The following is a 25,495-nucleotide window of genomic DNA, read 5'->3' on the forward strand; positions in this document are numbered from 1 at the left end:
CCCCATATTGACCAGTCTGTTTAGTTTTTCCTTAGCGAGAAGCATGGTGTCTCAAAATTAACAACATCGTGGTGGCCATGCATGGCTCCATTGAGAGAGAAAGAAAACCTGACCGAGGGCATCGGAGGTCGCACCGCACTGGCCGGGTTGGTGTTCTCCGTTCCTTCTTGGCACACCTTCTAGATCGCAACAGGCAGAACAGAGATTGAACGTTGGCGCATTGGCACGTTGTCAACCCGTCCGCTCATCCGGGACAGGTATACAAAAGCTGAGCTGCATTCCTGTCTTTGCCTGGATGGACTTTCACATGCACCTTTAGAATCTACCTACCTACTATAGTAGTGTCCATGACGAGCCGTAGTCACCTTCCAGACGTCACGAAGACCAATTAAACCAATGAAAACCGGGGAGCAAGGTCCGACGTCCGAGACGGGCCACGGTTATCTTATCGGGTGAGTCAGTCCAATTACTTGTGGCCGAAATCGCCCCTCGATTCCGCCCCGCCGGGAACGGGTTACTCGTTCGCATATTTTAAATTCACCTGCTTCCTCTTTCTCCCCCAGACGGTTCCTTTCAACGTTTGGTCAATTGCTCCTGGACTTTTCGCTGCCTGAATCTTTGAGTGCTTTCTCAATTGATTATCGCCAGCATGTGTGGTATCTTCGCGTGTCACCAGTACGTCTTCCTGCCGATCCATGGCCATGCCACATTCCTTGTCCTCCATTTTTCTTGACCCGCGACATCGCTTGGGTTGACTCAACCACTGATCATTTCCACACAGTCACCCCGATGTGCAGGCCTTCAAGCCTACGGCCTTGCGCATGGCCAAGGTGTAAGTCAATTACCTTTTACCTTTCTCTCTTCGCGCCTGCGTGATGTTCGTCTTTCGCTGATTGCCGCTTCTAGCTTGCGCCACCGCGGTCCCGATTGGAGTGAGTCATAGTGCTTTCAAGTGTGACCGACAGCAGTGGCATTTTCTGACCCAAGAATAGGCGGAAGCTGGATCTCCGACAACACCAGTGAGTTGAGCACACCCGCGTCGTCCCTCGTTGCAAACACTAAGTGAAATATAGTCCTCACGCACGAACGCCTGTGTATCGTCGGTGTCGGTATGTTCTTCATCGCCCACCCGTTCTCCGGACCACCTAACAAGGAACCACTCTTCAAGACTCCGGCGCTCAGCCCCTTGTGAACCATGATGGCTCTCTCGCCCTGGCTGTCAACGGCGAGATTTACAACCACCGCATCCTGAGAAAGAACCTCCATGCCGACTACGAGTTCAAGACACACTCTGACTGTGAAGTTGTTATCCCATTGGTAGGTGTGACGAAATCCGGAAGACTTGCTCCATGTCAGATCAGGAGCTGATCAATTCTTCCCAGTACATGGAATATGGCCTGGACGCCCCCAAGCACCTCGACGGCATGTTCTCGTTTGTGCTCTATGACAAGAAGCAAGACAGGGTCATCGCTGCACGTGACCCCATTGGCGTGACCAGCTTCTACATCGGCTGGTCGTCCGAGACTCCCGGTGCTGTGTACTTCGCTTCGGAGCTGAAGTCCCTGCACCCCGTCTGCGACAAGATCCAGGCTTTCCCCCCGGGCCATGTCTTCGACTCCAAGACCGGCGAGTTCACCCGCTACTTCCAGCCCAAGTGGTGGGATGCCGCCAACGTCCCCACTACCCCTATCGACTATAAGGTCATTCGCAAGTCTTTGGAGAAGTCTGTCCGCAAGCGTCTCATGGCTGAGGTCCCTTACGGTGTCCTTCTGTCCGGTGGTCTTGATTCCAGCTTGGTTGCCTCCATTGCTCAGCGCGAGACCTTGCGCATGCAGGACGCCGCCCGCACTGCTCAGGCGCAGGGAGTTTCGTCCGACTTGGTTGGTATCGATGACGAGAACGATCTCTCCACCGTCACCACCTTCCAACAGCTGCACTCTTTCTCCATCGGTCTGCCCGGTGCTCCTGACACCCAGGCTGCCCTCGAGGTTGCCAAGTTCCTCGGAACCAAGCACCACGCCTTTACCTTCACTGTTGAGGACGGTCTCAACGCGCTTTCCGATGTCATCTACCACCTCGAGACCTATGATGTCACCACCATTCGTGCCTCTACCCCTATGTACCTCCTGAGCCGCAAGATCAAGGCTATGGGCGTCAAGATGGTTCTCAGTGGCGAGGGCAGTGATGAGATCTTCGGTGGATACCTGTACTTCCACGCCGCTCCCAACAAGGAGGAATTCCACAAGGAGACTGTCCGTCGTGTCAAGAACTTGCACTTGGCTGACTGCTTGAGAGCGAACAAGTCTACCTCTGCCTGGGGTCTGGAGGCCCGTGTTCCTTTCCTCGACAAGGAATTCCTTGAGACTTGCATGGGTGTCGACCCCGCCGAGAAGATGATCACCAAGGAGCGCATTGAGAAGTACATTCTGCGCAAGGCTTTCGATACCACCGATGAGCCTGATGTCAAGCCTTACCTGCCTGACAACATTTTGTGGCGCCAGAAGGAGCAGTTCAGCGATGGTGTCGGCTACAGCTGGATTGATGGCCTTAAGGATCAGGCCGAGAAGCAGATCACTGATGAGATGATGCAGAACCCCAAGCCCGAGTGGGGAACCGACGTTCCCGACACCAAGGAAGCGTATGTTAAAGCCTTTTGCCCTTTTATTCTATCAGTGATAAGGACGTGTGAGCTGACTTTGGAAAACTAGGTACTGGTACCGCTTGATGTTCGATGAGCACTTCCCCCCCACTTGCGCGGGCACCGTCGAGCGTTGGGTCCCCACATGGTCCAAGCAGACCGACCCCAGTGGAAGGTAAGCATAAGCTGTAGGAGTTGGATGTCAAGCCTTGTTTACTGACTGAATATCCCAGAGCCATTTCCACTCACAATGCCAAGTACGACAACGCTGTTTAAACGAATTTATGCGATCCTATGTAATGTGTGTGGGTTCTCAAAGTTTTTGGGTATAGAAGCATGCATGGAGTGATTTTATCCTGGAGTCAGGCATTGGGACGCAAAAGTAGGAATTGCTTTGCTTATCTTCTCGAACAAACCGTTTTTTTGTAAGAATGGACTGGAGCTGTAGCGTTAAAATCCCCAATGTATCTACTTTTTGGATAGAGTGTAAGGACTGGAAGCTTGATGGAGTGCACTTGAAGATTTCATGGTCAGATTGTACTGTTCAACCATTAGATGCAGACTCCTTGAGAGGAAGAACTGGCTATGAGAGCTATTTTCACTGCAGGGAAGGCCGAGGCAAGAATGGCCATGACAACTCCGCCAGCTCAGCTTGCAGAAGCAGAAGCACGGCCCCAGGCATCGACATCACGGGACTTAGCGGCTTTTACCGGTGCCCAAGCATCCACCAATCAGGGAGTGGTGTTTCTCCCGTGGCTTCCCCATTGTTTGTCTGCTTTGACGATTCAACGACCTCTTCCTGCCTTGTTTCCCCATCGTTTCCCTTTCCCTTCTTCTCCCCCTCGTCACCTCATCCTTTCCCCGTCCACACACCTCCCATAACAAGACCTTCTATTCCTCCACCCACCTCCATTCACAATGTCTGCTCCTGCTGCTTTCTCTGACATCGCCAAGGCGGCCAACGATGTACGCTTTTCTTTTCAGTCGTTCCGATTCTCAAAGACCTCGGACGACAGCATCTCCTAGAAGGGATTTTCGTGCTAATGAACAGCGCAATAGCTCCTTAACAAGGACTTCTACCACGCCAGCGCCGGTGAGTCCCCCGCTGATCTTCGCGCTCTTTCGAGGTCGCCTTTGATGATCTCAAGTGCGCAAATTTGCTGACACCCTGCTTAGCCAGCCTCGAGGTCAAGTCCAAGGCCCCCAATGGCGTCACCTTCAACGTGAAGGGCAAGTCTGCCCACGAGGGTCCCATTGCTGGCTCCGTAAGTTGAACCAACCCATCCCGAAGCACGATGCTTGGATGCTAAACCTCAATTGTGCCAATAGCTCGAGGCCAAGTACGTCGACAAGCCCACCGGTAAAGGCCCCAAATCGCGCAGAAAACTACGCGAACATCCCTTGCGCAAACCTCCCGACCCTCCACCTTCAAGAGTGCCCGACAACAGGCTCACGTTAATGTTTGCGTGTGGCTATGTCCCGTCTAAGCACATCTTCGTCCATCTTATGTCAATGATTACCGAGCATGCGGTAGTGCTAATGTTCCGTCCTCGTTCAGGCCTCACCCTCACCCAGGCGTGGACCACTGCCAACGCCCTCGACACCAAGCTCGAGCTCGACAACAACATCGCCAAGGGCCTCAAGGCTGAGATCCTCACCCAGTACCAGCCCGCTAAGCAGTCCAAGGGCGCTAAGCTCAACCTCCACTTCAAGCAGCCCAACCTCCACGCCCGTGCTTTCTTTGACCTCCTCAACGGTCCCTCCGCCAACTTCGACGCTGTTCTCGGCCACGAGGGCTTCCTCGTCGGTGCTGAGGGTGGCTACGACGTCCAGAAGGCCGCCATCACCAAGTACTCCGCTGCCGTCGGCTACAGCGTGCCCCAGTACTCTGCTGCCATCACCGCTGGCAACAACCTGACCGTCTTCTCTGCCAGCTACTACCACCGCGTCAACGAGCAGGTTGAGGCTGGTGCCAAGGCCACCTGGGACTCCAAGACCGGCAACTCCGTTGGCCTCGAGGTCGCCAGCAAGTACCGCCTTGACCCCTCTTCCTTCGCCAAGGTATGTTCCTGATATGCGCATGTCAAACGTGATAAGGTTTAACCTGTTCGACTGTGATCATAGGCCAAGATCAACGACCGTGGTGTTGCCGCTCTCGCCTACAACGTTCTCCTCCGCCCTGGTGTCACCCTTGGCCTTGGTGCTTCTTTCGATACCCAGAACCTTAACCAGGCTGCCCACAAGGTTGGCGCCAGCTTCACCTTTGAGGCTTAGATGAGCTACCCTAGTTAGCATCTGTCCGCACGCAGATTCTAGCGTCTGACTTAGCCGGATACATTGATTCTTGGAAGCCTTTAAGAGTAGAAACTTGATTGCTTTCTTATGGTCTTTGGATGGGCTATTGGTTCGCGCAGGATTGGTTTTGTGAGTGGGCGTGGGTTCTTATGGATGTCTAGTTATTAATCATGTATCGTATCTACCGACGATAAGTGTATATCAAGTCTACATTTCCCTTTGTTCATTATATGTACATGCTGCATGATATCAATCGATCAAGTCTGTCGCCTGGATCCAATGCCAACCAAGGTAACCACCGAACTCCTGTGTGATGTGTATCTTTCTACCCGAGACATTTGACGACAATACATTCATGCACCCATAGACGTGATCACCCTATACAAACACACCTTATCACCTCAATTGATCTTTCTGTTTACTTGCTTTCTCACGTGGCCATTGAAACCAGCCGGCCACTGTTGCCGCCCCGACCAAGATCCCACAAACCGCAGCGAATCGCATGGCGGCTCCCCAGGGGCTCCCAATGTACTGTTCCTTCAAGGCAGCTTCCATCGCCTTCTGCCTCCGCTCTTTCCGCCGAATATCTTCCGCCGATTGAGTCTTATAGTGACCCCTAGCATTGAAATGATGAACGGTATTCCTGTGAATAAACGCAGTGGGATCCTCATCATTGGCGGCAGTGGAGGATGACTGGCCCGCAGCATCACCACCACCACCACCAGACCCGGCCCCGGGGCCCGGGGCCGTCCTTCCCGTGCGCCCATAGCCCCCATGCGCGTAGAAACTGGGCGGTGGGCCTCGGAACTGCCCGCGGCGATTGCTCAACCCACTGGCGGGGCGGGACCCGGCGTACGAGGCGCCCTTGGTGTGGAGGTTGGCCCCGGCGCCGTGGCTGCTGTGGCTGCTGTAGCTGCCCATGGGATGTTGGCCCGCCGTGGCGGTGGACCGCGTGCTCTGGTACTGGGCGTAGATGCCGTGGTCGCGGTCGTAGGCGGCGCGCTTGTTGGGCTGGCTGAGCACGTTGTAGGCGGATGAGATGCGGGCGAAGCGCGAGGAGGCGGTCGGGTCGTCGCGGTTGCGGTCCGGGTGGTGGCGCATGGAGAGAGTGTAGAATTGTCTTTTGTTTTTGAGGGGGTGGTGGTTAGACTTTTTTTTGGGGGGGTTGGTTTTGAGGAAACGTACTTCTTAATCTCGCCTTGGGAGGCGGTTATTGGTATGTCGAGGACCTCGTAGTAGGTTGGTTCGCGGGCGGAGGCGTGATGGTGGGTGGTTGTGGAGAAAGAGGAGGTTTGTGGTGATGGTACATGTCTTGGAGGCCGGAGGAAGAAGCGTGCACGCGGGTGCGATGTGTAGATGTGAGTGAATGTCGCAGCTGATGCTGTTCGGGGTCGCGGGTTACAGCGGCATTGACGGTGGATGATGGGGGTGATGATGGAGGATGCGGTCCTCAGATGAGGGTGTGACATTTCCCCGCAGATAATGGTCGTTGCATGTAACGATGTATGAGTTGCGAGTTCAACGAAGCCAATCACTCAAGGACAATTGGAGAGCGAGGGAGAGCGAGGACAGTTATACGATGTGTTCGGGGTGGAGGTTGTTGTTGAGGGGACGAAAATCCGCCCCGTTCTTCGGGGAGCGAGCGTCATCGGGTGGCTTATCTGATCGAAGCTAGTCCAGGACTAAATCTTAGGTAACTGCAGTATATCCCCCGGTTTATGTGTGGTAGGGCTGGATTCCAGGAAACACAAGGGCCGCTCGTCTCTGCATCTGGACTTACTGACCCTAGTTGCTGCATGGATGTTGGGTTACTCCAGATCCTTGGCCAAGTGTCTACTGGCTGATACTGTCATGGCTTCTTCTTCCGTACCTAGCCTTTGAGAGCTGGGCCCTTGACATTTCACAGCGAGGTGGACCTCCGGATGACTTGCGACGCTGGTCATGAGCCGTGGTTGAAGTGCTCTAAGATATTCTTTGTAGATTAGAACTTGGGTGTCTTGCCAATTGATGCGACCGAAGTTCATGCTTCGAGCACTTACCTTGGGCTGGGCTCTGTTGACCCTATTTACTATAGTGTTGATGCCTTGCTGAATGGATCTGCTATAGTTATCCAACAAATTTTCAAGCCTCAGGTCGGAGATATGAGATCGGTTCTATACATAGCAACATCAATCCTCACCTTCCAGTTGTCATGCATATACACGGGGCGAATTGGCTGCCCTGACCAGATGACTACAAACAGTACTCTGGAGCAGTAGTACGTAGATCGTTCGCCAGTTGGTGCATCGCCGAGTTTGCTGTCAAATCATCCGTGAATCTGAGTAAAGTCTTGGCACCGACCGTCTTTTCCCCGTCGCCTCCGCCGCCGAAGTTCAATTTCCCCTCTCTTTTTCCTACTCTCTCTTTCCCAAGTCATACCACACCCGGTTTCTTTCCAGCTTTTTCAACATGGCTGCCCAGGCTAGTGAAAAGCTGCAGAAGCTCGACCGTAAGTGACGATTCCCACTTTTTTCCCGATCCATGTCTCCTCGTCCCGACATGTGACTGATAAGATTTCCCCGCGCCACTAGTCAACGGTCAGAGCGGCGATGCGAAGGTCGACGCTCCCGCCGCTGGTCAGGTTGGAACCGGAGAGGCGGAGGATGATTCCGACGACGATGAAGTCGAGGATAACAACGCTGGCGCTGAAGGCGCAGCTAATGGAGGTACGCCCTCCCCGCTTATCCCCGGACAACCTAAATCTCAAGACTTTCCATACTAAGAAGGCAAACTTTCTAACTGCAGCCGCCAAGAAAAAGAAGAAGCGCAAGTCCAAGAAGAAGAAGAAGGGTGGCGCCAAGGTCCAGAGCTCTCCGCCGCGCGTTCCGATCTCGACTTTGTTCCCGAACAACCAGTTCCCCGAAGGAGAGATTGTCGAGTATCAGAATGAAAACTCCTACCGCACCACCAACGAGGAGAAGCGCTACCTCGACCGCATGAACAATGACTTCCTCCAGGAGTACCGCCAGGGTGCTGAAGTGCACCGCCAGGTCCGTCAGTATGCGCAGAAGAACATCAAGCCCGGCCAGACTCTGACGGAAATCGCCGAGGGCATCGAGGACGCTGTTCGGGCTCTGACTGGCCACCAGGGCCTGGAGGAGGGTGACAACATCAAGGGTGGTATGGGTTTCCCTTGTGGTCTGAGTCTGAACCACTGTGCCGCCCACTATACACCCAACGCGGGCAACAAGATGGTGTTGCAGGAGAGCGACGTCATGAAGGTCGATTTCGGAGCTCACATCAACGGACGGATTGTCGACAGCGCCTTCACCGTTGCCTTTGATCCTGTCTATGACCCTCTTCTGGCGGCTGTCAAGGACGCCACCAACACTGGTATTCGGGTATGACTTCAGTGCCCCGGATGGTTTCCCCCACACATTGAACTAATGACTTCTGGGTTAATAGGAAGCCGGTATTGACGTTCGCATGAGTGACATCGGTGCCGCTATTCAGGAAGTCATGGAGAGTTACGAATGCGAAATCAACGGAACTATGCACCCCGTTAAATGTATTCGAAACCTCAACGGTCACAACATTGACCAACACATCATCCACGGTGGGAAGAGCGTTCCCATTGTGAAGGGCGGAGATCAGACCAAGATGGAGGAGGGTGAAGTCTTCGCCATCGAAACCTTTGGAAGTACCGGAAAGGGTTATGTGCACGAGGATGTGAGTGCTTCGTATCCCCAAGTCGATCTACATGCTTACTGACGACTGCGGCCTAGATGGAAACCTCTCACTACGCTCTGGTCCCTAACGCTGCTCCGGTGCCTTTGCGTCTTTCTTCTGCCAAGAATCTGTTGAACGTTATCAACAAGAATTTTGGAACTCTTCCCTTCTGTCGTCGGTACCTCGACCGGTTGGGCCAAGACAAGTACCTCCTCGGGGTAGGCATTTCGACAGCATTTCGACAGCATTTCGATATCGGACGAGTGCTAACATACTTCACAGTTGAACAACCTGGTGCAGTCGGGCATTGTCCAGGATTACCCCCCGCTTTGCGATATTAAGGGCTCTTACACTGCCCAGTACGAACATGTATGTTCTCACTATAGCGTTGCTAGTATCCCTTGCATCCGCGCTGACCTTCTCATAGACCATCGTCCTCCGACCTAATGTAAAGGAGGTGATCAGTCGCGGAGACGACTACTAAGATGGCTCTTTTTCCGTCTATGAACTTTTGCCACAGCATGCGACATGTTTGCTCCCATAGCATATATAGAAAACACAGAACAGGGTTTTGTAGGAAAAGAATGAATTGTACCTGCGTTTTTCAGGGTCCTCATTGACCTGTATTCCCTCAATTGAGCGATGGATGTTCTTGTAAACAACAACAACAACAACAACAACAAGAGAGCTGGATCAAACCATAAGTCGGGATGCGGGTAGCCCCACGTGGAAAGCGAGTGCTCCGAACCGTCCTCTCAGCTGCCTGCTTAATCAGATCACGTTTGTTTCCACCTTGCACCCTCCTTACTTCTTTGTCTCCCTCCTTCTTTTTCCATTCATGGCGCCCAGTAGCCATTAGATCAACCTCTCTTTTCCTCTGTCCCCTCCCCAATTGCCGATCTGTTCACTATGTCCTCCTCTGTTGTCGAAGCGGCCACGGCTGGAACTTCGCCGCATCTCCGCGTCTCCGCGGCCAAGAGCCAGGATCCCCAGGTCACGGCACAGGATGCTCAGCCCTCCGGGAGGATCGCGCCTCCAGAGAAATCGGCTGTCGAGGATCGTTTTTTCTGGACCTATACGGAAGAGCCCCACCGATCGAGGCGATTGGCTATCATCAAAGCCCATCCAGAGGTGCGTCGTGCCCATTCCAATATCCCTGCCGGACTGTCAATGCTAACAGCTCTCGTTTCTGCATTTAGGTTACCAAGCTCTGTGGACCGGAGCCATTGACCAAATATGTCGTTCTGGGAGTCGTTTCTCTTCAAATCCTCTGCGCCTATCTTCTCCGCAATACCTCCATGCTGTCCTGGACATTCTTCGCAACGGCATACGTGATTGGGGCCACTTCCAACCAGAACCTCTTCCTCGCCATCCATGAGATCTCACACAATCTCGCCTTCCGGTCCGCCATGGCAAACAGACTACTGGCGATCTTCGCCAATCTTCCAATTGGCTTGCCATACAGTGCTGCCTTCAGGGTATGTGGCTACATCGAACCCCAACGTCCCCCGCACGCTCGTGACGGGCGTGTGGCGACGTGACCATATACAGGAATTGCTAACCTGAAACTGCATCGTGTTCCCACAGCCTTACCACCTCACGCATCACAAGTCCCTCGGCGTGACTGGTCTGGACACCGATCTTCCCACCGCCGTGGAAGCCTTCTTCCTGGATTCGCTCCTGGGCAAGGCATTCTTCTGCACCTTCCAGATCTTCTTCTACGCCGTCCGGCCCATGTTCATCTACAGCCCGCCCTTCACCTCCATCCACCTCCTCAACCTCGCCGTCCAGCTCTCCTTCGACTACGCCCTTGTCCAGATCTGCGGCGGCTCCATCCAACCCGTCCTCTACCTGCTCATGAGCTCGTTCCTCGCCGGCTCCCTCCACCCCTGCGCCGGCCACTTCATCGCGGAGCACTACTTCTTCTCCCAGGTCTCGCACGGCACCGAGTCCCTCCAGGCGCTCCAGAACCCGAAGGAGGAGCAGAAGTCCCCGGCGCCGCATCCGCTGGACTCGCTCCCGCCGCCGGAGACATACTCCTACTACGGGCCCCTCAATTTCTTCACCTACAACGTCGGCCTGCACAACGAGCACCACGACTTCCCCGCGATCCCGTGGACCCGACTGCACGAACTCCACCGCATCGCCAGGGAGTTCTACGAGCCCCTGCCCTGCCACCACAGCTGGGTGTGGGTGATCTGGACGTTCATCTTGGATAAGAACGTGGGCATGTGGTGTCGCGTCAAGCGAGCGCAGGGGGGGCGTCTCGTCGGTGGCGGAGGTGGCAATGGGCGGGGTGGAGAGGGCATCTCGGCTTCCTCGGCGGCTGGTCCGCAGGAATCCGGCGATGGATGGAAGGAAAGCGAGATCCAGAACTGATTTTCTCGGCTCTCCCTATCTAACCCACCCTCGTCATGTCATTGTATACATACGCCGCCTTTTGTGGATTGAGTGATGAACCCCCCCCCCCCCCCCGCCGCCTTGCCCTTCTGAAGTGTACCTAACCCCCCTATGTATACCTACCTACCATTAGACATGACAAGAATTCCCCCGTTTGGTCTTCAGCTCTGGTTTTCTTTCTCCACAGACTTCGTGTGCGGGTCCCCGAGTCATGTTCATGAATAAGATGAGATCTCCTGGGTTGCAACAAGTATCTGTATCATGACTATCGCCAAAAAAGAAAACGCATAGATTAGAAAGTAACCCATAGCTTCAGAGAGAGATTCATTATCATGGAACTAGCAGCTATTGGAACAATATGGGAAGCAGCATGAAAGGAACAAAAGGGTGGGACCCCCGGCATGGATTTATGAACATTCGTGGTGTGGCATCATCGTAATTAGTTCAGTGGGGTTTCACTGCCTGATTCAGGAACGCATGAATTCCGTCTAGAAAAGAAAAAGCTCTCGCTCATCGAACAAGGTGGAGGGCAAAAGACAACGAGAAAAGAAGAAGAAAAAAATGTGGTTGAGGAGAGTCGAAGACCACGGACTCAAAACTTAAAGCCGGGAAGGCTCGCGACTTGATGGCGCATGGGACATCTAATACCAGAAGGTGCCGATGTGGATTGTGTTATCAGTGGCCAGATGTCGCAATCATAGCTTAATGTCGCCGCGACCTTGGACGATAGAATCTCAAGTTTTCATGTCTGGCTGAAACAAGAACTCTGCCTCCATTTACATCGGATCATCAAATGTGAAGAAGTAACAAGACAATGAAAAGAAACAAGTGTGCTTGCTCAAGTAGAAGAAAACGGCATGGGGAGACCGGGCCGAATGAGGACGACCATGAAGAAGAATAAACGGGCTATCACAAAGAATAAATAGTAGCACCGTACCACTGCTGTTGTTGTTAACGCAAAGCAAGGGAATTGGCAGAAGGGAATACAGTTGGTCTGTAAAGAAACATGATGGGTAAAGGGGGTCACAGGAAAGGAAATTCAAAAAGAGTGGACACAAAGAGGAGAGAAAACGTTCAAGACGGTCAGAAGAAGAAGTAGGCGATCAAGAAGCTTAGCAGGCATAGACCCGCCACGATCTGCACGGGAACACCAGCCTCCACGGACTGTGGCTGCTGTTGCGCCAATGGCGCGGGCAGCTTCTCCGCGTCGGTTCCGATCTTTCGCTGTCTCAAACCCTGGTCTGCCAGCTTCTCCTTCAGCGCTGAGATTTGCGAATTGGCCTCGGACAATTGGGCTCTCAAGTCGTCACTCGCACTTGCTACGGGTGACTTTGAAGACGTGGCCGAGCTTTCGATGATCTGCGGGGTGGAGACTTCCCGCTTGGGCTTGTCGCTGAAATCTGGCGGTGGGATGGGTGACGTGTCGTTCGCGCTCTTCGTAAGCACAGCAGCAGGAGTCTGAAAGTTGGGGTTCGGCGGCGAAGTATAGGCAGGAGGCTCTTCATCCGGCACATTCTGCGCAATGTGTAATTAGTCAACGAAGTGAAGAATGAGGAAAGCAAGGGGCTAAAATGACAACTTACGCCTGTCGCCTCGACTCCTTGTTCCTCAACCGGGGCATCCTCGGCGGCCAGCCAGTTCACACGAATTTTGCGCTCCTGGAGTGCTGTCTTGGGGGCTTTCTCAAACTATTGCGCCGATTAGGTGATGCTCTGTACTATGATTGGGGGACCTCCGGGCGGGGAGGGCGGAAAACCAACAATCGAGGTAACATTGGCGAACTCCATATCACGGGTGACCGCGACTGTCTGAACGAGAAACTTGTCCTTGCACTTGGCATCTCCCGCAGGCTCCTCCTTCATGGCCTGCAACAGAACTATCGAAATTGTCAGGGATCAAGCCGAGTAAAGGGGTCTTAAACGGGAGCCCAGTGAGACCGACCTTGGACATCGACATGTTTGCCAGGATCTATCCGACCCGAGTTGGGACGAACGCAGTAGCTGGCTCTCAGTCAGTTGTGATTCAAACGTATCGGTTACTCAGGGGTGTTGAGGAGGGACTGGCCACGTACTGCTTAGGGGCGGTGGTTTTGACCTAGTATACGGGAGCATGTTAGTTTGCTCGTCATTATTTATTCGGATTCGGCTTGGATACATACCTTGAAGACGACAGGCTCCGCACTCTCGTTCTTCAGATGCAACATCTGACACACTTCACGGTTGAAAGGACCTGGAACTAGTGAGCGGGGCGGCCCATGGCTGGTATAGAAGCTCGACCAGGAGAAAGAGAATATTGCTCACGCTGAAAGCCCAACTCCGGGGGATCGAGAATGATAGACATAGCGAATACGCAGCGTAGAAGTCGTTCGAGCGGGAGAAGGGGGTTGCGCGGATAAGGAGTGGTGTAGGTACCAAGGAACGGCTGAACAGGGCGGCGGGAGAGTCTTCCTGTCTACAGGAGGGAGAGCGCTAGAGTGACAAAGAGAATCAGCACAAGGTTGGAGTAACTTAGCCAACGGAGTGCGTAGAACTGGCGGGAGAGAACGTGTAAATACCTGACAAAGAGAATATTAAGAAGATAAATATCTGAACAAGGTAGTCACAAGGCGAAGGTCAAGCCAACTCAAGGACGGGGGGGCGAATATATGTTTAGGCGCAATTGAAATCGGGGAAGAGTGAGGAGAGGCTGGAATAGTCCAAGTAAGTTAGTAGTAATGATGAATGTGCTGGACTCGGCATCGCAGCTGCTGGTTGGGCCGGAGGGGCTGACTCAGCATGGCCACGGAGGTCCAGGTCAGGTGATGTCATCAAGGCGTTTGACATCGTGTTTCAGGCATTATTCGTGGCCAGTACCTGCATTCTAGGCAGACAAACTAATCGCTGTACTTTACAGTGTTCAGCCACGGTACATACTGAGTCAAGTCACATACTCAAGCACCGCAATGCTCATGGCCTGTTGCAATCGGACATTTTGGACAGCTACCGGCTCCATCATTTATCAGCCACGCCTGTCTGGATCCATAGATTCGGGATCCACTGCTTGACGTCGTCTAAAAATACTACATACTCCCTACTAATTGACCTACACCTGATACTGAGTTCTAGCTTGGTTCCCAATTGCCCACTCTCATATCTCGTCCTGTCAGTCGAGAAAGGCCAATATCTTGCATGCATTGTTGATCTTCCACCACCCCGCAAAGGACAATATAGTCCAGCCGATCGCACGCGACGGGTTCACCACGCCCTGATCCTTCAGGCATGAGCATCTCTGGAATGCGCGGTCTCACCTTAATACGGCATCGGCTCTCGAACCTTACAGCCCAAGGTAACGAGGAACGGCCCCGTTAGAGGTGAGTGGTCTTCTGATGACAATCAGCTACACACACCGATTCTTTTCGGGCCTGTTATGAAGCATGACTATTGGTTTGGGGCGACTCACCGCTAGATATCATGAGACGATCTACAGAGTACCTAGTACTACCGGCGACAACGTGTACTCGGCTAAGGCGCAGCTGGTAGGCAGGACTACGACTCTTGCGCTCGGCCCAGCAGTCAAACGTGGTCGAGGAGACATCGACAAAGCCAAAGAAGCCGAAGGCTCTGATTTGAGAAAAGAGTCCGCCCAACTGTCTCGGAGTACCGGTCCAGGATCCAGGTCTGATGAAATAAGCCACAATACTCTGGTGTCAACAGCGTGTTCTAACTGGATGGGACTTCGAACGGGATTCGACCTGCTTCGAATGACCAACCTTGGGACATCTTTATCCTATGTTCGCAGAACATGCACATAAGTGGTTCATTGAGTAGTCAACTTCGCAGAAGATCTACTACTCAATAGTACTCTCTCATCGACTGTAATGATAAGTCATTGCGGCTTTTCTTGCTCTCTTCGCAGGCGAGAGTGATCTTGACAGGAATCCGAGGATCCTTTAGAGCAGACGATCGGTCAGATCAGCGTCTTGACACTCTTTTGGCCGAGCGGATACGCTCATCAGATCTATAGAAGTAGAATTCTCACGCAGGTTGCGTAGACTGCAGTTGTACCACAAGGAGAAAGGCCAAAAATCACCAAGACTTGCTGGCTCCTTGACAAGCAATATGGGTGTTCCTTTGAGGTTCGAACCATCTATAGCCAAAGACTATCGACTGACGGAGCCCAGACCGTGGGCCTAGGAACGAAGCCGGGACTGGCTCAACTTTCGAGCTTAGCTGGCGGGTCATCCCGCATTTGATTGATTGTTCCTCCGCTCCGCTCTCGAGCTTGTCGGTACGTCACCCGCACCCTCAGTGTTGACCTCCCCTCATCCACCTCATCCACCTTTTGAACCGAAACCTTGCATTTCGTTGCTTCTCCTTCTCGCTGTATTGGGTGGGATTAACCCTCGTGATACATTTCCAACTGCCTGTCGCTCTGCCCAGCCTAAACCCCCGCCTCCATTACCCCGCCTTTGGGTCTCCCTCTCGCTACATTCGAATTTATCGCTTCGATCAGCAATAATCGCACCCACCCCGTGCGACCATGGCCTCCGACCTAGACCAGCTCATTGAGATGGGCTTTGACAAGGAACGAGCACAGCTTGCTGTCGCCAAAGGCACCGGACGTACGATTTTTCCACATCTGGCCCTCTGCTGCCGCCGACTGCTGACGTGCTTCATTTTTCACTACTGCAGTGCAGGGTGCTCTAGAATGGCTCGAAAAAAATCAAGACAAATCGCTCGACGAGATCAAGGAAGACGAGGAGGCTGAAGGTCCTGCACTCGCGCCGGGTGAAGAGGCTCGCAGTCTAGTCTGCAACGAGTGTGGAAAGAAATTCCGAAGCCACGCCCAAGCTGAATTTCACGCCTCGAAATCTCAACATACTGACTTCTCGGAGTCAACGGAGGAGCTTGCGCCACTGACTGACGAGCAACGGCAAGCTAGACTTCAGGAGCTCAGAGAGAGGCTAGCCGCCAAGCGAGCGGTGCAGTCAGAGCAGGATAAGGTTGACCAGAAGAGGAACGAGGTACGCGGACTACTGTCCTTGCCAGACTTATGATTCAAACTAACCAGGCCCCAGGAAATCCGGCGGAAGGCTAACAAGGATTCACAAGACGTCAAGGAGGAGCTGGAGAGGAAACAGAGGCTGAAGGAGGCAGAACAAAAGAAGAAGGACAAACTGGCAGAGATCGAAGCTAAACAGCGGGTCAAGGCCAGGATTGAGGCGGACAAGCAAGAGCGCCGCCTCCGGGCCGAGCGAGAGAAAGCCGAGCGAGCTGGCGTAGCGCCTCCTGCGCAACCGGCCCCGGCCCCAGCAGCCACGACATCTGGCCCGGTAGCCTCAAAGCCTGCATCAGCCTACACGGAAACTCGTCTGCGGTTCCAAACGCCCAAAGGCAATATCATGAAGACGGTTCCAGTGACAAGCACTCTGTTTGAAGTGGCCGCAGCTCTCAAGCAGGAGGATGGAGTCGAAGTGCAGAGCTTCGTTCAGAACTTCCCTCGCAAAGTTTTCAATGCGGAGTTCTTTGGCGAATCCCTGAAGGATCTGGGGCTTATCCCGAGCGCAAGTCTTGTGATTCAGTGATTTGATGAATTTCATTCTGATTTATCTTCTCTCGCTACCTAAATACTCTGATAGAAACATACGTTGAAGAGAGGAGAGGCATGTGGAATCAAATGACGGCAAAGTGATAGTAATCTGGCTGCATCGGAGTGTTAGAATGGCAAAGCGGAAGGCTGCCTAATGCTGCCTGCCTCTATAATTAATCGACATTTCTTCTCCTTCGATACCAAACCGAACAAGCGGCTACGTTGATTCAATTCGACCACGCTGCAAGCTGTTGAACCTTCTCTGTTCAGTAACATTTGCCCACTGTCAATCAGTAATTGATAGCATATGATTGTTGGCATTAATTGACACCTTCCATTGTTATCTGCCTTGCGATTATCATCACGTGACATCGCGATAAAGCCGTGTCGCCCTCCGTCGCGCCTCGACACGTCGGGGCAAACAGCATCATTTGAACCTTTCCATCAGTCATTACAGGCTTAACAGATGACTGTTGCTCGATGAAGTACCTCAGTAACGTGCTTATCAGAACTTAACTTTGCCATGCCCGCGTAAGTGTTCTTATACCTGTCAAGCCGCAGCGAAGCCAACACTGACCGCGCGTCTCTAGTGTTGGCGACCAGCACCGGGGCGGCCCAGCGACCATCACCATGCCCAATTCCAGCGGGAGTCTCTCCGCCAACCCATTCGAAGAACCACAACGACGTATCAGCGAATACACCGCGCAGGAGATCGCGACCCTGCAAGCCCGTCTCGACAAGAAGCTGGGACCCGAATATATCTCGTCGAGGCCTGGTGCTGCGGGACAGCGCGTACATTATCTGTCGGCTGACAAATGTATCAATCTTGCGAACGAGGTCTTCGGGTTCAACGGATGGTCGAGCTCGATTCAGAACATTCAGATCGACTTTGTATGCCGCTCTTCAGAATTTTCTCCTGGCCACAGGTGTTGTCTCAGGTCAATTACTAATCCGCTCCGATCAATAGGTCGAAGAGAGTCAAAACACCGGTAAAATCAGCCTGGGTCTCTCGGTGATAGTGAGAGTCACCTTGAAGGATGGCACTTATCATGAGGTATGCCCTTGGAAATGGCAATGTATCAGTCAAAGAACGGGTTCTAATACCAGGAGCGATTATCAGGACATTGGGTACGGCCACATCGAGAATTGCAAGGGCAAGGCAGCTGCCTTCGAAAAGGCAAAGAAAGAAGGCACCACAGATGCGCTCAAGCGTGCGCTGCGGAACTTCGGTAATGTCCTGGGCAACTGTATCTACGACAAGGATTATGTTTCAAAGGTCACCAAAGTGAAAGCTGCGCCGGTATGCGATGGCCCCTCACGAAGCAAACCTCGCCTCTGCTGACATTCTTCTTCGACTTCAGGCCAGATGGGATGTTGATGAGCTACATCGTCATCCAGACTTTGTGCCTATCAAGAAAGAACCTGTGCACCCCAAACCTTCACCAGAAGACGATGATCTACCGCCGCGTCCAGCGGCGATCGCAAAGCGGCCCAACTTTGATGATTCAATGGCCTTTGACGGCGATGGCGAGTTTGGAAGTACGCAGCCATCACGCTCAATCACCTACCCAAAAGCCGATCACTGACATTATCGCGCGCTAGGTGATCTCTTTGACGAAGCTGATTTCGGCGTCGCCGAGACCGGCAACCCAGACGAGGTTGTGCTAGGACCAGAATCACAGCGAGCGCAGCAACCACCAACGCCACTCAACACTCATCAGCGACCTTTTCAAAACAACAACAACAACAACAACAACAACAATAACAACTACCGGGGACCCGTCAGACCGAACTCGGCGATGGTAACGCCATCGAAGCCTCCAGCCCCCAGACAGTACCCTGCTCCGCAGCCGTTCAACGGGCGCCCCAATCCCCCCGCAACTGGCGATCAGCAGAGGCCCGTGCCCCCTACAGGGCCCCGACCAAACTTCCAGAATGGAAGAATGATCCCCCCTTCATCCGTGCCCACAGCAACATCACCAGCACCGGCACCGGCACCAGCAACAGCATCCGGCACCACAGGCGGTAACAACAGCACAATGTCCGTCTCCATCAAACGCGAACCTGGCGCCCCGTCGACGACAACGACAGGTATCCCCGAATCCCTTCCGCCGGGGACCCCATCCGCCTCGTTCTTCTCCGCGCGCGCCGTCGATCTTCTCCGCGACAACCCGCACGGCGGGATATCCGCCGCGGCGCCGGCCTTCGACCCGCACGCGGAGAGTCCGTCCATCCGCAAGACCGCCGGCTTCGACCACAGCACTAGCAAGCCTATTTCCAAACCCATGCTACCAGGGGGCAACAACGCCTCGCCCGCGGCCGGTGGCAACCCCGTGGCGGCGGCGCGGGACTTCATCAACCCGTCGCAGGACATGCACCGGAAGATTGGGGCGCCCGGGAGCAATAACGTCGGCAGCCCCATGATGAATCGAGGCCCGTCGACGTCGTCCTATCGACCCCTGACCCGTCCGAACCTCGATCCTCGGAACATTGGGGCCGCAGCGCCGCCGAACCGTCCACTCCCCGGCGGCAGCGGGCCGGTGGCTCAGAATGTCAACGGGAAACGCCCGCCCTTGTCGGATATGACGAATGCTCAGGTCTCGGGCGGCAGCGGGTCTGCTCCGGGAGCTGGGGTCATGGATCCGAAAAGACCGCGGGTGAATCAAAGCGGAACGCCTCAAGTTCCACCCCAGCAGCAGCAGCAACCGCAGCAACCGCCACAGCAACAACACCAGCCGTAGCAGTAGCAGTGGTTCCTTTTCTATGTACTCTATAGATAGAGGACAAATTCTTTAATGACACGCGATTATTACTCGGACTAGGCAAACTTTATGAATATTGGCGTTACAGGGGATGGGAATGGTCACAGGAATGAAATGACTGGTTTGTTTGATGAAATCTGCTCACTGGCCAGTTTGCTTTGGATTTACAAACAGAATAACCTTTCTAGCCCTTCCATAAAGGCTTTGCACATCACTAGAAAATAGACAAATAAGAGACTGATGTAAGATGTGGCAGCATCGAAACAAATGTAGCTTGCGTGTTCACCATCAAAAGCTTTGTTGGGGGGGGGGGGGAGTTAAGAAAGACAAGGAGATCATGCGGATAGACCTCAGCGCCACTTTATGCACGCATGAGGTGAGTGTCAATCGGCTAACGGTACAGACCTTATGTAGTGATGGTGTGGTTGCGAGAAGCTCAGCGTAGAGGCTTGTCGAGGGCAGGCGTCGCATACCTGGAGCCATCCAGTCCTCTCAAGGGAGTCCGAGATGCTAGGGACCTGTTCTCTGATATTCTGGGGGCGTGCATAGATTTCTGTAGTGCAGGGGAGGCTGAGATCGCGTTCGTCTGCGAAGGAAGTGGAGATGTCAAACTCGGTTTGACGGGAGTAGAAGCCGGAGTTATTGGACCGAATCGCCCTTCAAATGCTGGAATCTTCACATCCTCCAAGACGGAAGCTGGAGCAAGTGCGAACATAAGCAATACTGCCCGAGACTCGAAGAATAAGGAATAAGAACTTACCGTTGCCAGGCCGATTACCAGACCTCCCGGGGAGTAGATGCTCGCCGTACAAATGGACAGCCTTAGAGATACAAGACTCCTGAAGCTCCTGCACAGTGGTTACTGGTTCAGCTGTGCTGCTTACTGGGGCGTAAAGCTTGTTTGGTTCAAATGGCGGCGCAGTGCCCTTAAGGCGCGTCTGGAGAACAGGACGGTGGGTCTGTGACTTATGTGCAAGGGGTGTCAAGGGATCTTCCACACCCAAGGCTGCATTAAACGTCACATCAGCTGCGAGCACCAAGACCTTCTCAAGTGGGATATGAGCATGAGCTTCATGGTTCGCCTGACATGTATGACAATTGTGGTAATCGGGCTTGGGCTCGGGTTTGGGCTCGGACCTGAGCTCTTCTCTTCCTCTCTCGAACATCGGGTTGGAATATCGGCGCCCTGCTTGGGACAGAGAGAAAGTGTCCAGATCTCTCAGAAGCTCTTCGAGTTTGCTGTCAACCGCCTGCTTCTCCTCGGGGGTCATATTTTCGGTAGTGAACATAACTTGATCTAAAAGAGCTCGTGTGGTATCGTGAGACTTGCTCGGTGTTGTTGAGGCCTCAGTAGAGGTTGAGTCTGTTTGGGCATGAGACCGTGTAATGCCCTGCCGAAATATCAAGCCCTCTAGATCTTGACAGGAAGGGCTCATTACAGCTGTAGCAGCACCATCCTGTTCAGCCAAATCCTCCTCGGGTGAAGGAGAACCATCAAGATCAAGAAGCTCGCCACAAGCCACCGCCGGAGATGCTTTTTTCTCGTTTCCTTCAGCTACAAGGTTCTGGAGTGGTTTGGTCTTCTGGGGCGTGACTGGGACATCTGCGTTCGGTTTGAAAGTTGGCTCGCTAGGAGGCAATTTGACGACCACCTTGTTTACTGAAATTGTCTCCATTGCAGTGCCTTGCTTTTCTGGAACCCGATTGGCTTTGTTACCCGGTTGACATGGAGGCTTGCCATGAGCCTTGACTGCTAGCTTATTAGGCAGAGGCCCCTCATCCCGCTGTAATGGCGCAGTTGAGGGTTTGGACAACTGCGGATTCAGAGTCGGGCGAGTTTGTGCAGTAGCCTGCAATTGCACAGACGTGTTGTTAGACCTCACTATGTGTTCCTTGCTCAAATTGGAAGCAGCAGGAACATTTTTCATTGTCGCTGTGACAGGAGGCACAGTGCCCTTGGGTGGTGTCTGGTTCGCCTTAAGCGTCGCAGTCGACTGTGTCTGTCTTGGGTTTTTCATGGCGTCAGAAGCCGAAACCACTTTCTGTGGGCTGACTTGAGTTGTGGTGATTGTGGAAGAAGGTGTCCTTTTGCTTGAATCCCTCGCTCTGTCAGGTTCCGGAAATGATGGCATTTTGAGAGGTTGTTGACTCAACGTGTTATATGCCGTAGACGGGGGCCTTTGAGCAGGAGCTCGAGGCTCTTGAGCTTGAGGAGTAAGCGACTTTCCGGGAGGTAATTGACCCAGGGCTCTAGTCACGGTAGGAGACCGTTTGCTTGGGCCATGATCTACTGCAAGAGCAGGTTGCGTGAGGCGAGATAAGACTTGGCTTGGTATTTCCTTCGCAGGAGGCAATTGGCTGGGATTCGGACTACTACCGTTAGACATTTCCAGTGCAACAGTGGAGTTTATGCGAGCAGTCTTCGCGTTGACTAGACCCTGAACAGCAGCCATAAATTCTTCAGGGGCGCTGATTTTCGTGGAATAGTCACCCCTGGAGACAGGAGTCAGATGGCTTTTGAGGCAAAAAAAAAAGGTAGCTTACATGGGTCTTCGAACTTTGGTTAGTGGCTTAGGGATCGGCTTTCGAGCACCTAGCGAAGGTAAATGAGCAATGAAGACGGGTTTGGATAGGAGTAAACCTCACGAGTCTGCTTTTGATCTATTTTAGAAGCATGATTGCCGGATTTCGAGACACCTCCTTGACCGAGAACTCTATTTCGTGCATCAGCTTCCGATGGTAATATGGGTTTTGGTGAGCTGACTTACTTCGATACGCTTGGCTTCCTCTGACGACCTCGAGTCCCTGCTACGCCACCACCACGCCCACGACTCATGCCTCCCCTGATTGGAGCAAAGTCATGTGGCCTCGAATGCAACAAAGTGGCAAGCCCAAGACGATGACTCTGGCCATCAAGCAGACTGTCAAGATTCTCAAGGTCTCCAGTATCACCTATTGTCTTGTGGATATCTGTGAAATCGAATCAGAGAGAACCAGAAATACAGACCGGGCGAGAAGCACTGGAGTATGCACTTACTCGACCAATCCGCGAGCTGGGCCTTGTTCTTCTGCGCCATGAGCTGGGCTTCGGTTCCAGGCTGGTTGGACTCTCTGCTTGCTTCTATGGTTTCCATTCTCACATTGAGCACTCGTCGTGGGCCATCTTTGGTTGAAATGATTTCTCGTCTGGCCGTGCCGAGGTCATCCTAGAAGGAGGTGAGCTACGTTAGTAGCTGCAGACAGTTAAACAAAAGATAGAGGTAGAAGTCCTTAGAAACACACAACCTACCATTTGGAGCCTCTTCAGGCGTTCAGCGGCATTCTGATCCATGGTTTATGACGGGTTAAGATCCCCAGATGGGCTTCAGAGAGAGACAAAGAGATACTGTGAGGGTGCTAGGTGTCAGGAAAATAGAAGCAAGGTAGCGACAGTGGACAAAAGGATATATCTGAGAACAAGTCCAGGTAATCGACACACTTGAACCAGCTAAAGCAACGTGCAGCAGTTGTTGACGAAGTAGAAGTGAAGAGGTGGAAAGGGAAAAGGGAAAGCATGAGACCTGCACTTCATACATTCAACTCTACCGAGTTCAGGAAACAGAGCCAGTCCCTCCTCTTAGAAGTAGTTTGAATGATGAAGTAGTATCGAGAAGGGTGAAATTGGAACACATGCGAAAAGAGATGATGAAGAGGACAGTGGTGGGGTCAGAAGGCAGGGAGTAGAAATAGGGAGCGGAAACTGTCAATTGCGTTACCATGCAAACGCGCACAACATCACAGATACAGGCTAGCAAATTGACATTCACCTCTAGAACCCAGACCATGTAGCAAGCTGCCTCCTTGGTCCCTCTCGCTGCCTCCACTGATCTTGATCATGAATCAGAGACTGTTTCTAGGAGAAAATCAGTATGTGAAAGATGATAGTATACTGAAAGACCATATTGTCCCTACACAAAATCTGGATATCTGTGTGTCCCTCCCAGAAGAGAGTTTGCTTGACTTGAGTCCATGGAGCTCCTTCTCAGAGCCCTGGACAGAATGATTCACGTTGATCATACACTTCTCTATGTACATAATTTGTGAATGAGGATTGAATAAAGTCTATCAGTTATACGACATCAGTGAAGAAAAAACAAGGTTGCAAGATCTAGTTCCCCTCATAGTACCTTGCCTAGGAAGCGCAGGTACCTGCACCACCTTCGTCTACAAATATGGCGAAGCTAGTTAGCAGGATGCATGTTGTGAGGCGGGTGAGCAGTGAACGTACTACTTATCATTTTCGCAACAGCTTGCAGCAGACTAACTGCCATCACGACTACCCCGAAAACAATGCATAGATAAGCTGGTATCTTAGCTTTCCGAGAGGCATTGCTCAGCTTGATGTAGCATAAGGGAGGGAAAATATAGGCCAGTGCTGCTGCGCTCGTTGCACCGATCAACTCGAAGACTGCCCCCAAGTCACAAGTGATCAGAGCCATAGCAACCGCAGTAACAACAAGCGCAGAGGTAAAGATTAAGTGCCGATTCATGTTGAAGGGTTCATCGGGGAAGTAATAGGTCGTCATGACCGATCGACATACGAATGCCTCCAATGGAAGAGTTGTGAGCATGTTCAAGCCGAAGCATCTAGCAAAAGTCAGCCCAAAGATACCTCAATATATTGAGGCGTGAAGACCTTACAGTCGTGCTATATTGATCAGAATGTTGTCTGATGGGAAATTGTTGAGTACATTGCCTTGTGTCTGCGAGCCAAAGAATAGAAACCCGGAAACACCCATGGCTAGGCAGGTCAGAAGCGAGACTGCTGTAGAGTAATGTGTCACTTTCGCGAAGCGGTCTAGTGTCGGCTTTTTTAATGAGCCATAGATAAGGAGGCTGTTATGGTCTTCCAAGCTTTTAGTAACAGTGTAATGTGGCCTGGGTGACATGACCTACGGCAAACAAATGCTGTGGACCGTTAGTACAGTGATACAACTTGAATCTGGAACGCGATCGTACCGAATGATATCACCCCAACAGCCTGAAAAAAGCCTGAATTGACAAACAGCAGACTTTTCACATCGCCGCGCGACTCGGAGGGCACTCTGAAGCCCTGGGTGATGACAGCAACCACGATGATGACCATGCTGATCAAGGCTAATGCAGACGCTTTCGCTAACTATGAACTTGTGAGTCTCCGAGTGCTGCAAAAGCATTTTATGTCGAACCTTGGCAATGTCCCTGTACAAAGACAGCGGGTATGAGATCCCTAGGACCAGAAGCACGATGATGGCCCGTCTGTCAGTCAAGAGCCACAAGAATGACATATCTCTTAGCGAAGGAAACAAGGCTCCTAAGACGTGAGGTATCGTATCTCCGACAATGATGCAGAACGCGACCATGCCACCAAAAGCGAAAGCCCACTGCGCAACGGAGATGGCGATAAGTCCGCTTCTGCCAAAGCAATGCTGCATGGTTGCCTGGAACGAGTCCGCCCCGCTCAACTTGGAGTTGACCACTATAAGTCGAATCGTCCAGTCTACTGCGACTGTCAGTCCGACGAGGAGCACCAGCCCCATCACCAAACCTGCCTGGCGAAGTGCGTAAGGTTGTCCTATTATGCCTGCTCCAATGATACTGTTGGCCATATTCATGAAAGCCATGCGCATCCCGCTCCTTGGGCGAGCACTTTCCAGGTGTTCTTCCGGGAAGAATTCATCGGACGTTGCGAGCGTGACACTGGGGGCCTCGATATCCGTCAACAAAGGGACCATCTGGCGCCGCTGGCCGTCGCCGTGGCCGTAGTCCTCTTCTTCGAGCCATGAGATATCGTCTGAGTCGCGGGTGTGATGTTCCGAGCGACGCTCTTCGTCCGTTTCCTCCTCCAGGTCGAAGCGAACGCGGTTCATGGTACGAGGGGTGCGTCGTTGTCCTTCTGGGACCGGCTGGGATATAGAGGAGTGATGCGGCTGTCCGCTGCTGCGGGTCGCGCTGGCGGGATTCGCATGGTTTGGTGTTTCGTGGTCCTCGACGGGTGAAAGAAGGGGCTGGGAATCCAGCCCATTGGGGCTATCTTTGTCCGCCAGGAAATGATCTTCACCTTCATCCCTGGGCATCGCTGATTGTTGGACTCCTGAATTCGAGA

The 25,495-nt window shown here is 52.8% G+C and overlaps 9 protein-coding genes across 9 annotated transcripts; 5 read left to right on the forward strand and 4 right to left on the reverse strand.

The window, feature by feature from the left end:
• The first annotated feature begins 257 nt into the window (after positions 1-257).
• On the forward strand, positions 258-3,010 carry BO86DRAFT_13417 (asparagine synthetase B). Its single transcript, XM_025666130.1, has 9 exons — positions 258-675; positions 782-832; positions 907-932; positions 993-1,019; positions 1,074-1,109; positions 1,169-1,317; positions 1,383-2,638; positions 2,709-2,813; positions 2,872-3,010. Exons 1-9 carry the CDS (start codon positions 650-652, stop codon positions 2,912-2,914), a joined length of 1,719 nt encoding a protein of 572 aa, XP_025530036.1. The 5' UTR covers positions 258-649; the 3' UTR covers positions 2,915-3,010.
• Positions 3,011-3,556: 546 nt separating this feature from the next.
• Positions 3,557-5,201, forward strand: BO86DRAFT_333971 (porin; the record flags this gene model as incomplete). Its single annotated transcript, XM_025668836.1, has 5 exons — positions 3,557-3,604; positions 3,698-3,731; positions 3,815-3,903; positions 3,968-4,699; positions 4,763-5,201. The coding sequence occupies 5 exons, from the start codon at positions 3,557-3,559 to the stop codon at positions 4,910-4,912; spliced, it is 1,053 nt and encodes a 350-aa protein (XP_025530037.1). The 3' UTR covers positions 4,913-5,201.
• Positions 5,132-6,608, reverse strand: BO86DRAFT_13558 (DnaJ domain protein). Its single transcript, XM_025666138.1, has 2 exons — positions 6,119-6,608; positions 5,132-6,053 (listed from the first exon to the last, which is right to left on the reverse strand). The coding sequence occupies exons 1-2, from the start codon at positions 6,400-6,402 to the stop codon at positions 5,330-5,332; spliced, it is 1,008 nt and encodes a 335-aa protein (XP_025530038.1). The 5' UTR covers positions 6,403-6,608; the 3' UTR covers positions 5,132-5,329.
• Positions 6,609-7,381: 773 nt separating this feature from the next.
• BO86DRAFT_446575 (methionine aminopeptidase) lies at positions 7,382-11,122 on the forward strand (the record flags this gene model as incomplete). The annotated part of the gene is made up of 8 exons (XM_025676534.1): positions 7,382-7,421; positions 7,718-8,313; positions 8,378-8,641; positions 8,698-8,859; positions 8,924-9,010; positions 9,620-9,772; positions 9,841-10,119; positions 10,229-11,122. 8 exons carry the CDS (start codon positions 7,382-7,384, stop codon positions 11,018-11,020), a joined length of 2,373 nt encoding a protein of 790 aa, XP_025530039.1. The 3' UTR covers positions 11,021-11,122.
• Positions 11,123-12,124: 1,002 nt separating this feature from the next.
• On the reverse strand, positions 12,125-13,381 carry BO86DRAFT_307441 (putative integral ER membrane protein Scs2; the record flags this gene model as incomplete). The annotated part of the gene is made up of 7 exons (XM_025667737.1): positions 12,125-12,556; positions 12,625-12,729; positions 12,802-12,917; positions 12,983-13,041; positions 13,113-13,135; positions 13,200-13,270; positions 13,342-13,381. 7 exons carry the CDS (start codon positions 13,379-13,381, stop codon positions 12,125-12,127), a joined length of 846 nt encoding a protein of 281 aa, XP_025530040.1.
• Positions 13,382-15,410: 2,029 nt separating this feature from the next.
• On the forward strand, positions 15,411-16,670 carry BO86DRAFT_13658 (UBX domain protein). Its single transcript, XM_025666149.1, has 3 exons — positions 15,411-15,641; positions 15,712-16,043; positions 16,098-16,670. The coding sequence occupies exons 1-3, from the start codon at positions 15,560-15,562 to the stop codon at positions 16,602-16,604; spliced, it is 921 nt and encodes a 306-aa protein (XP_025530041.1). The 5' UTR covers positions 15,411-15,559; the 3' UTR covers positions 16,605-16,670.
• Positions 16,671-17,239: 569 nt separating this feature from the next.
• Positions 17,240-19,350, forward strand: BO86DRAFT_307406 (RAD52 DNA repair protein RADC; the record flags this gene model as incomplete). The annotated part of the gene is made up of 5 exons (XM_025667732.1): positions 17,240-17,500; positions 17,577-17,663; positions 17,730-17,909; positions 17,971-18,148; positions 18,212-19,350. 5 exons carry the CDS (start codon positions 17,240-17,242, stop codon positions 19,348-19,350), a joined length of 1,845 nt encoding a protein of 614 aa, XP_025530042.1.
• Positions 19,351-19,676: 326 nt separating this feature from the next.
• On the reverse strand, positions 19,677-23,043 carry BO86DRAFT_454597 (uncharacterized protein). Its single transcript, XM_025677067.1, has 7 exons — positions 22,661-23,043; positions 22,409-22,577; positions 22,140-22,341; positions 22,018-22,085; positions 21,916-21,964; positions 20,132-21,864; positions 19,677-20,067 (listed from the first exon to the last, which is right to left on the reverse strand). The coding sequence occupies exons 1-7, from the start codon at positions 22,700-22,702 to the stop codon at positions 19,808-19,810; spliced, it is 2,523 nt and encodes an 840-aa protein (XP_025530043.1). The 5' UTR covers positions 22,703-23,043; the 3' UTR covers positions 19,677-19,807.
• Positions 23,044-23,365: 322 nt separating this feature from the next.
• BO86DRAFT_387264 (putative amino acid transporter) lies at positions 23,366-25,481 on the reverse strand. Its single transcript, XM_025671548.1, has 6 exons — positions 24,579-25,481; positions 24,370-24,529; positions 24,307-24,318; positions 24,052-24,256; positions 23,639-23,997; positions 23,366-23,574 (listed from the first exon to the last, which is right to left on the reverse strand). Exons 1-6 carry the CDS (start codon positions 25,464-25,466, stop codon positions 23,543-23,545), a joined length of 1,656 nt encoding a protein of 551 aa, XP_025530044.1. The 5' UTR covers positions 25,467-25,481; the 3' UTR covers positions 23,366-23,542.
• Positions 25,482-25,495: the final 14 nt, after the last annotated feature.

This window comes from Aspergillus japonicus (assembly GCF_003184785.1).
Source record: "Aspergillus japonicus CBS 114.51 unplaced genomic scaffold BO86scaffold_10, whole genome shotgun sequence".
Taxonomy (NCBI): Eukaryota; Fungi; Ascomycota; class Eurotiomycetes; order Eurotiales; family Aspergillaceae; genus Aspergillus; species Aspergillus japonicus.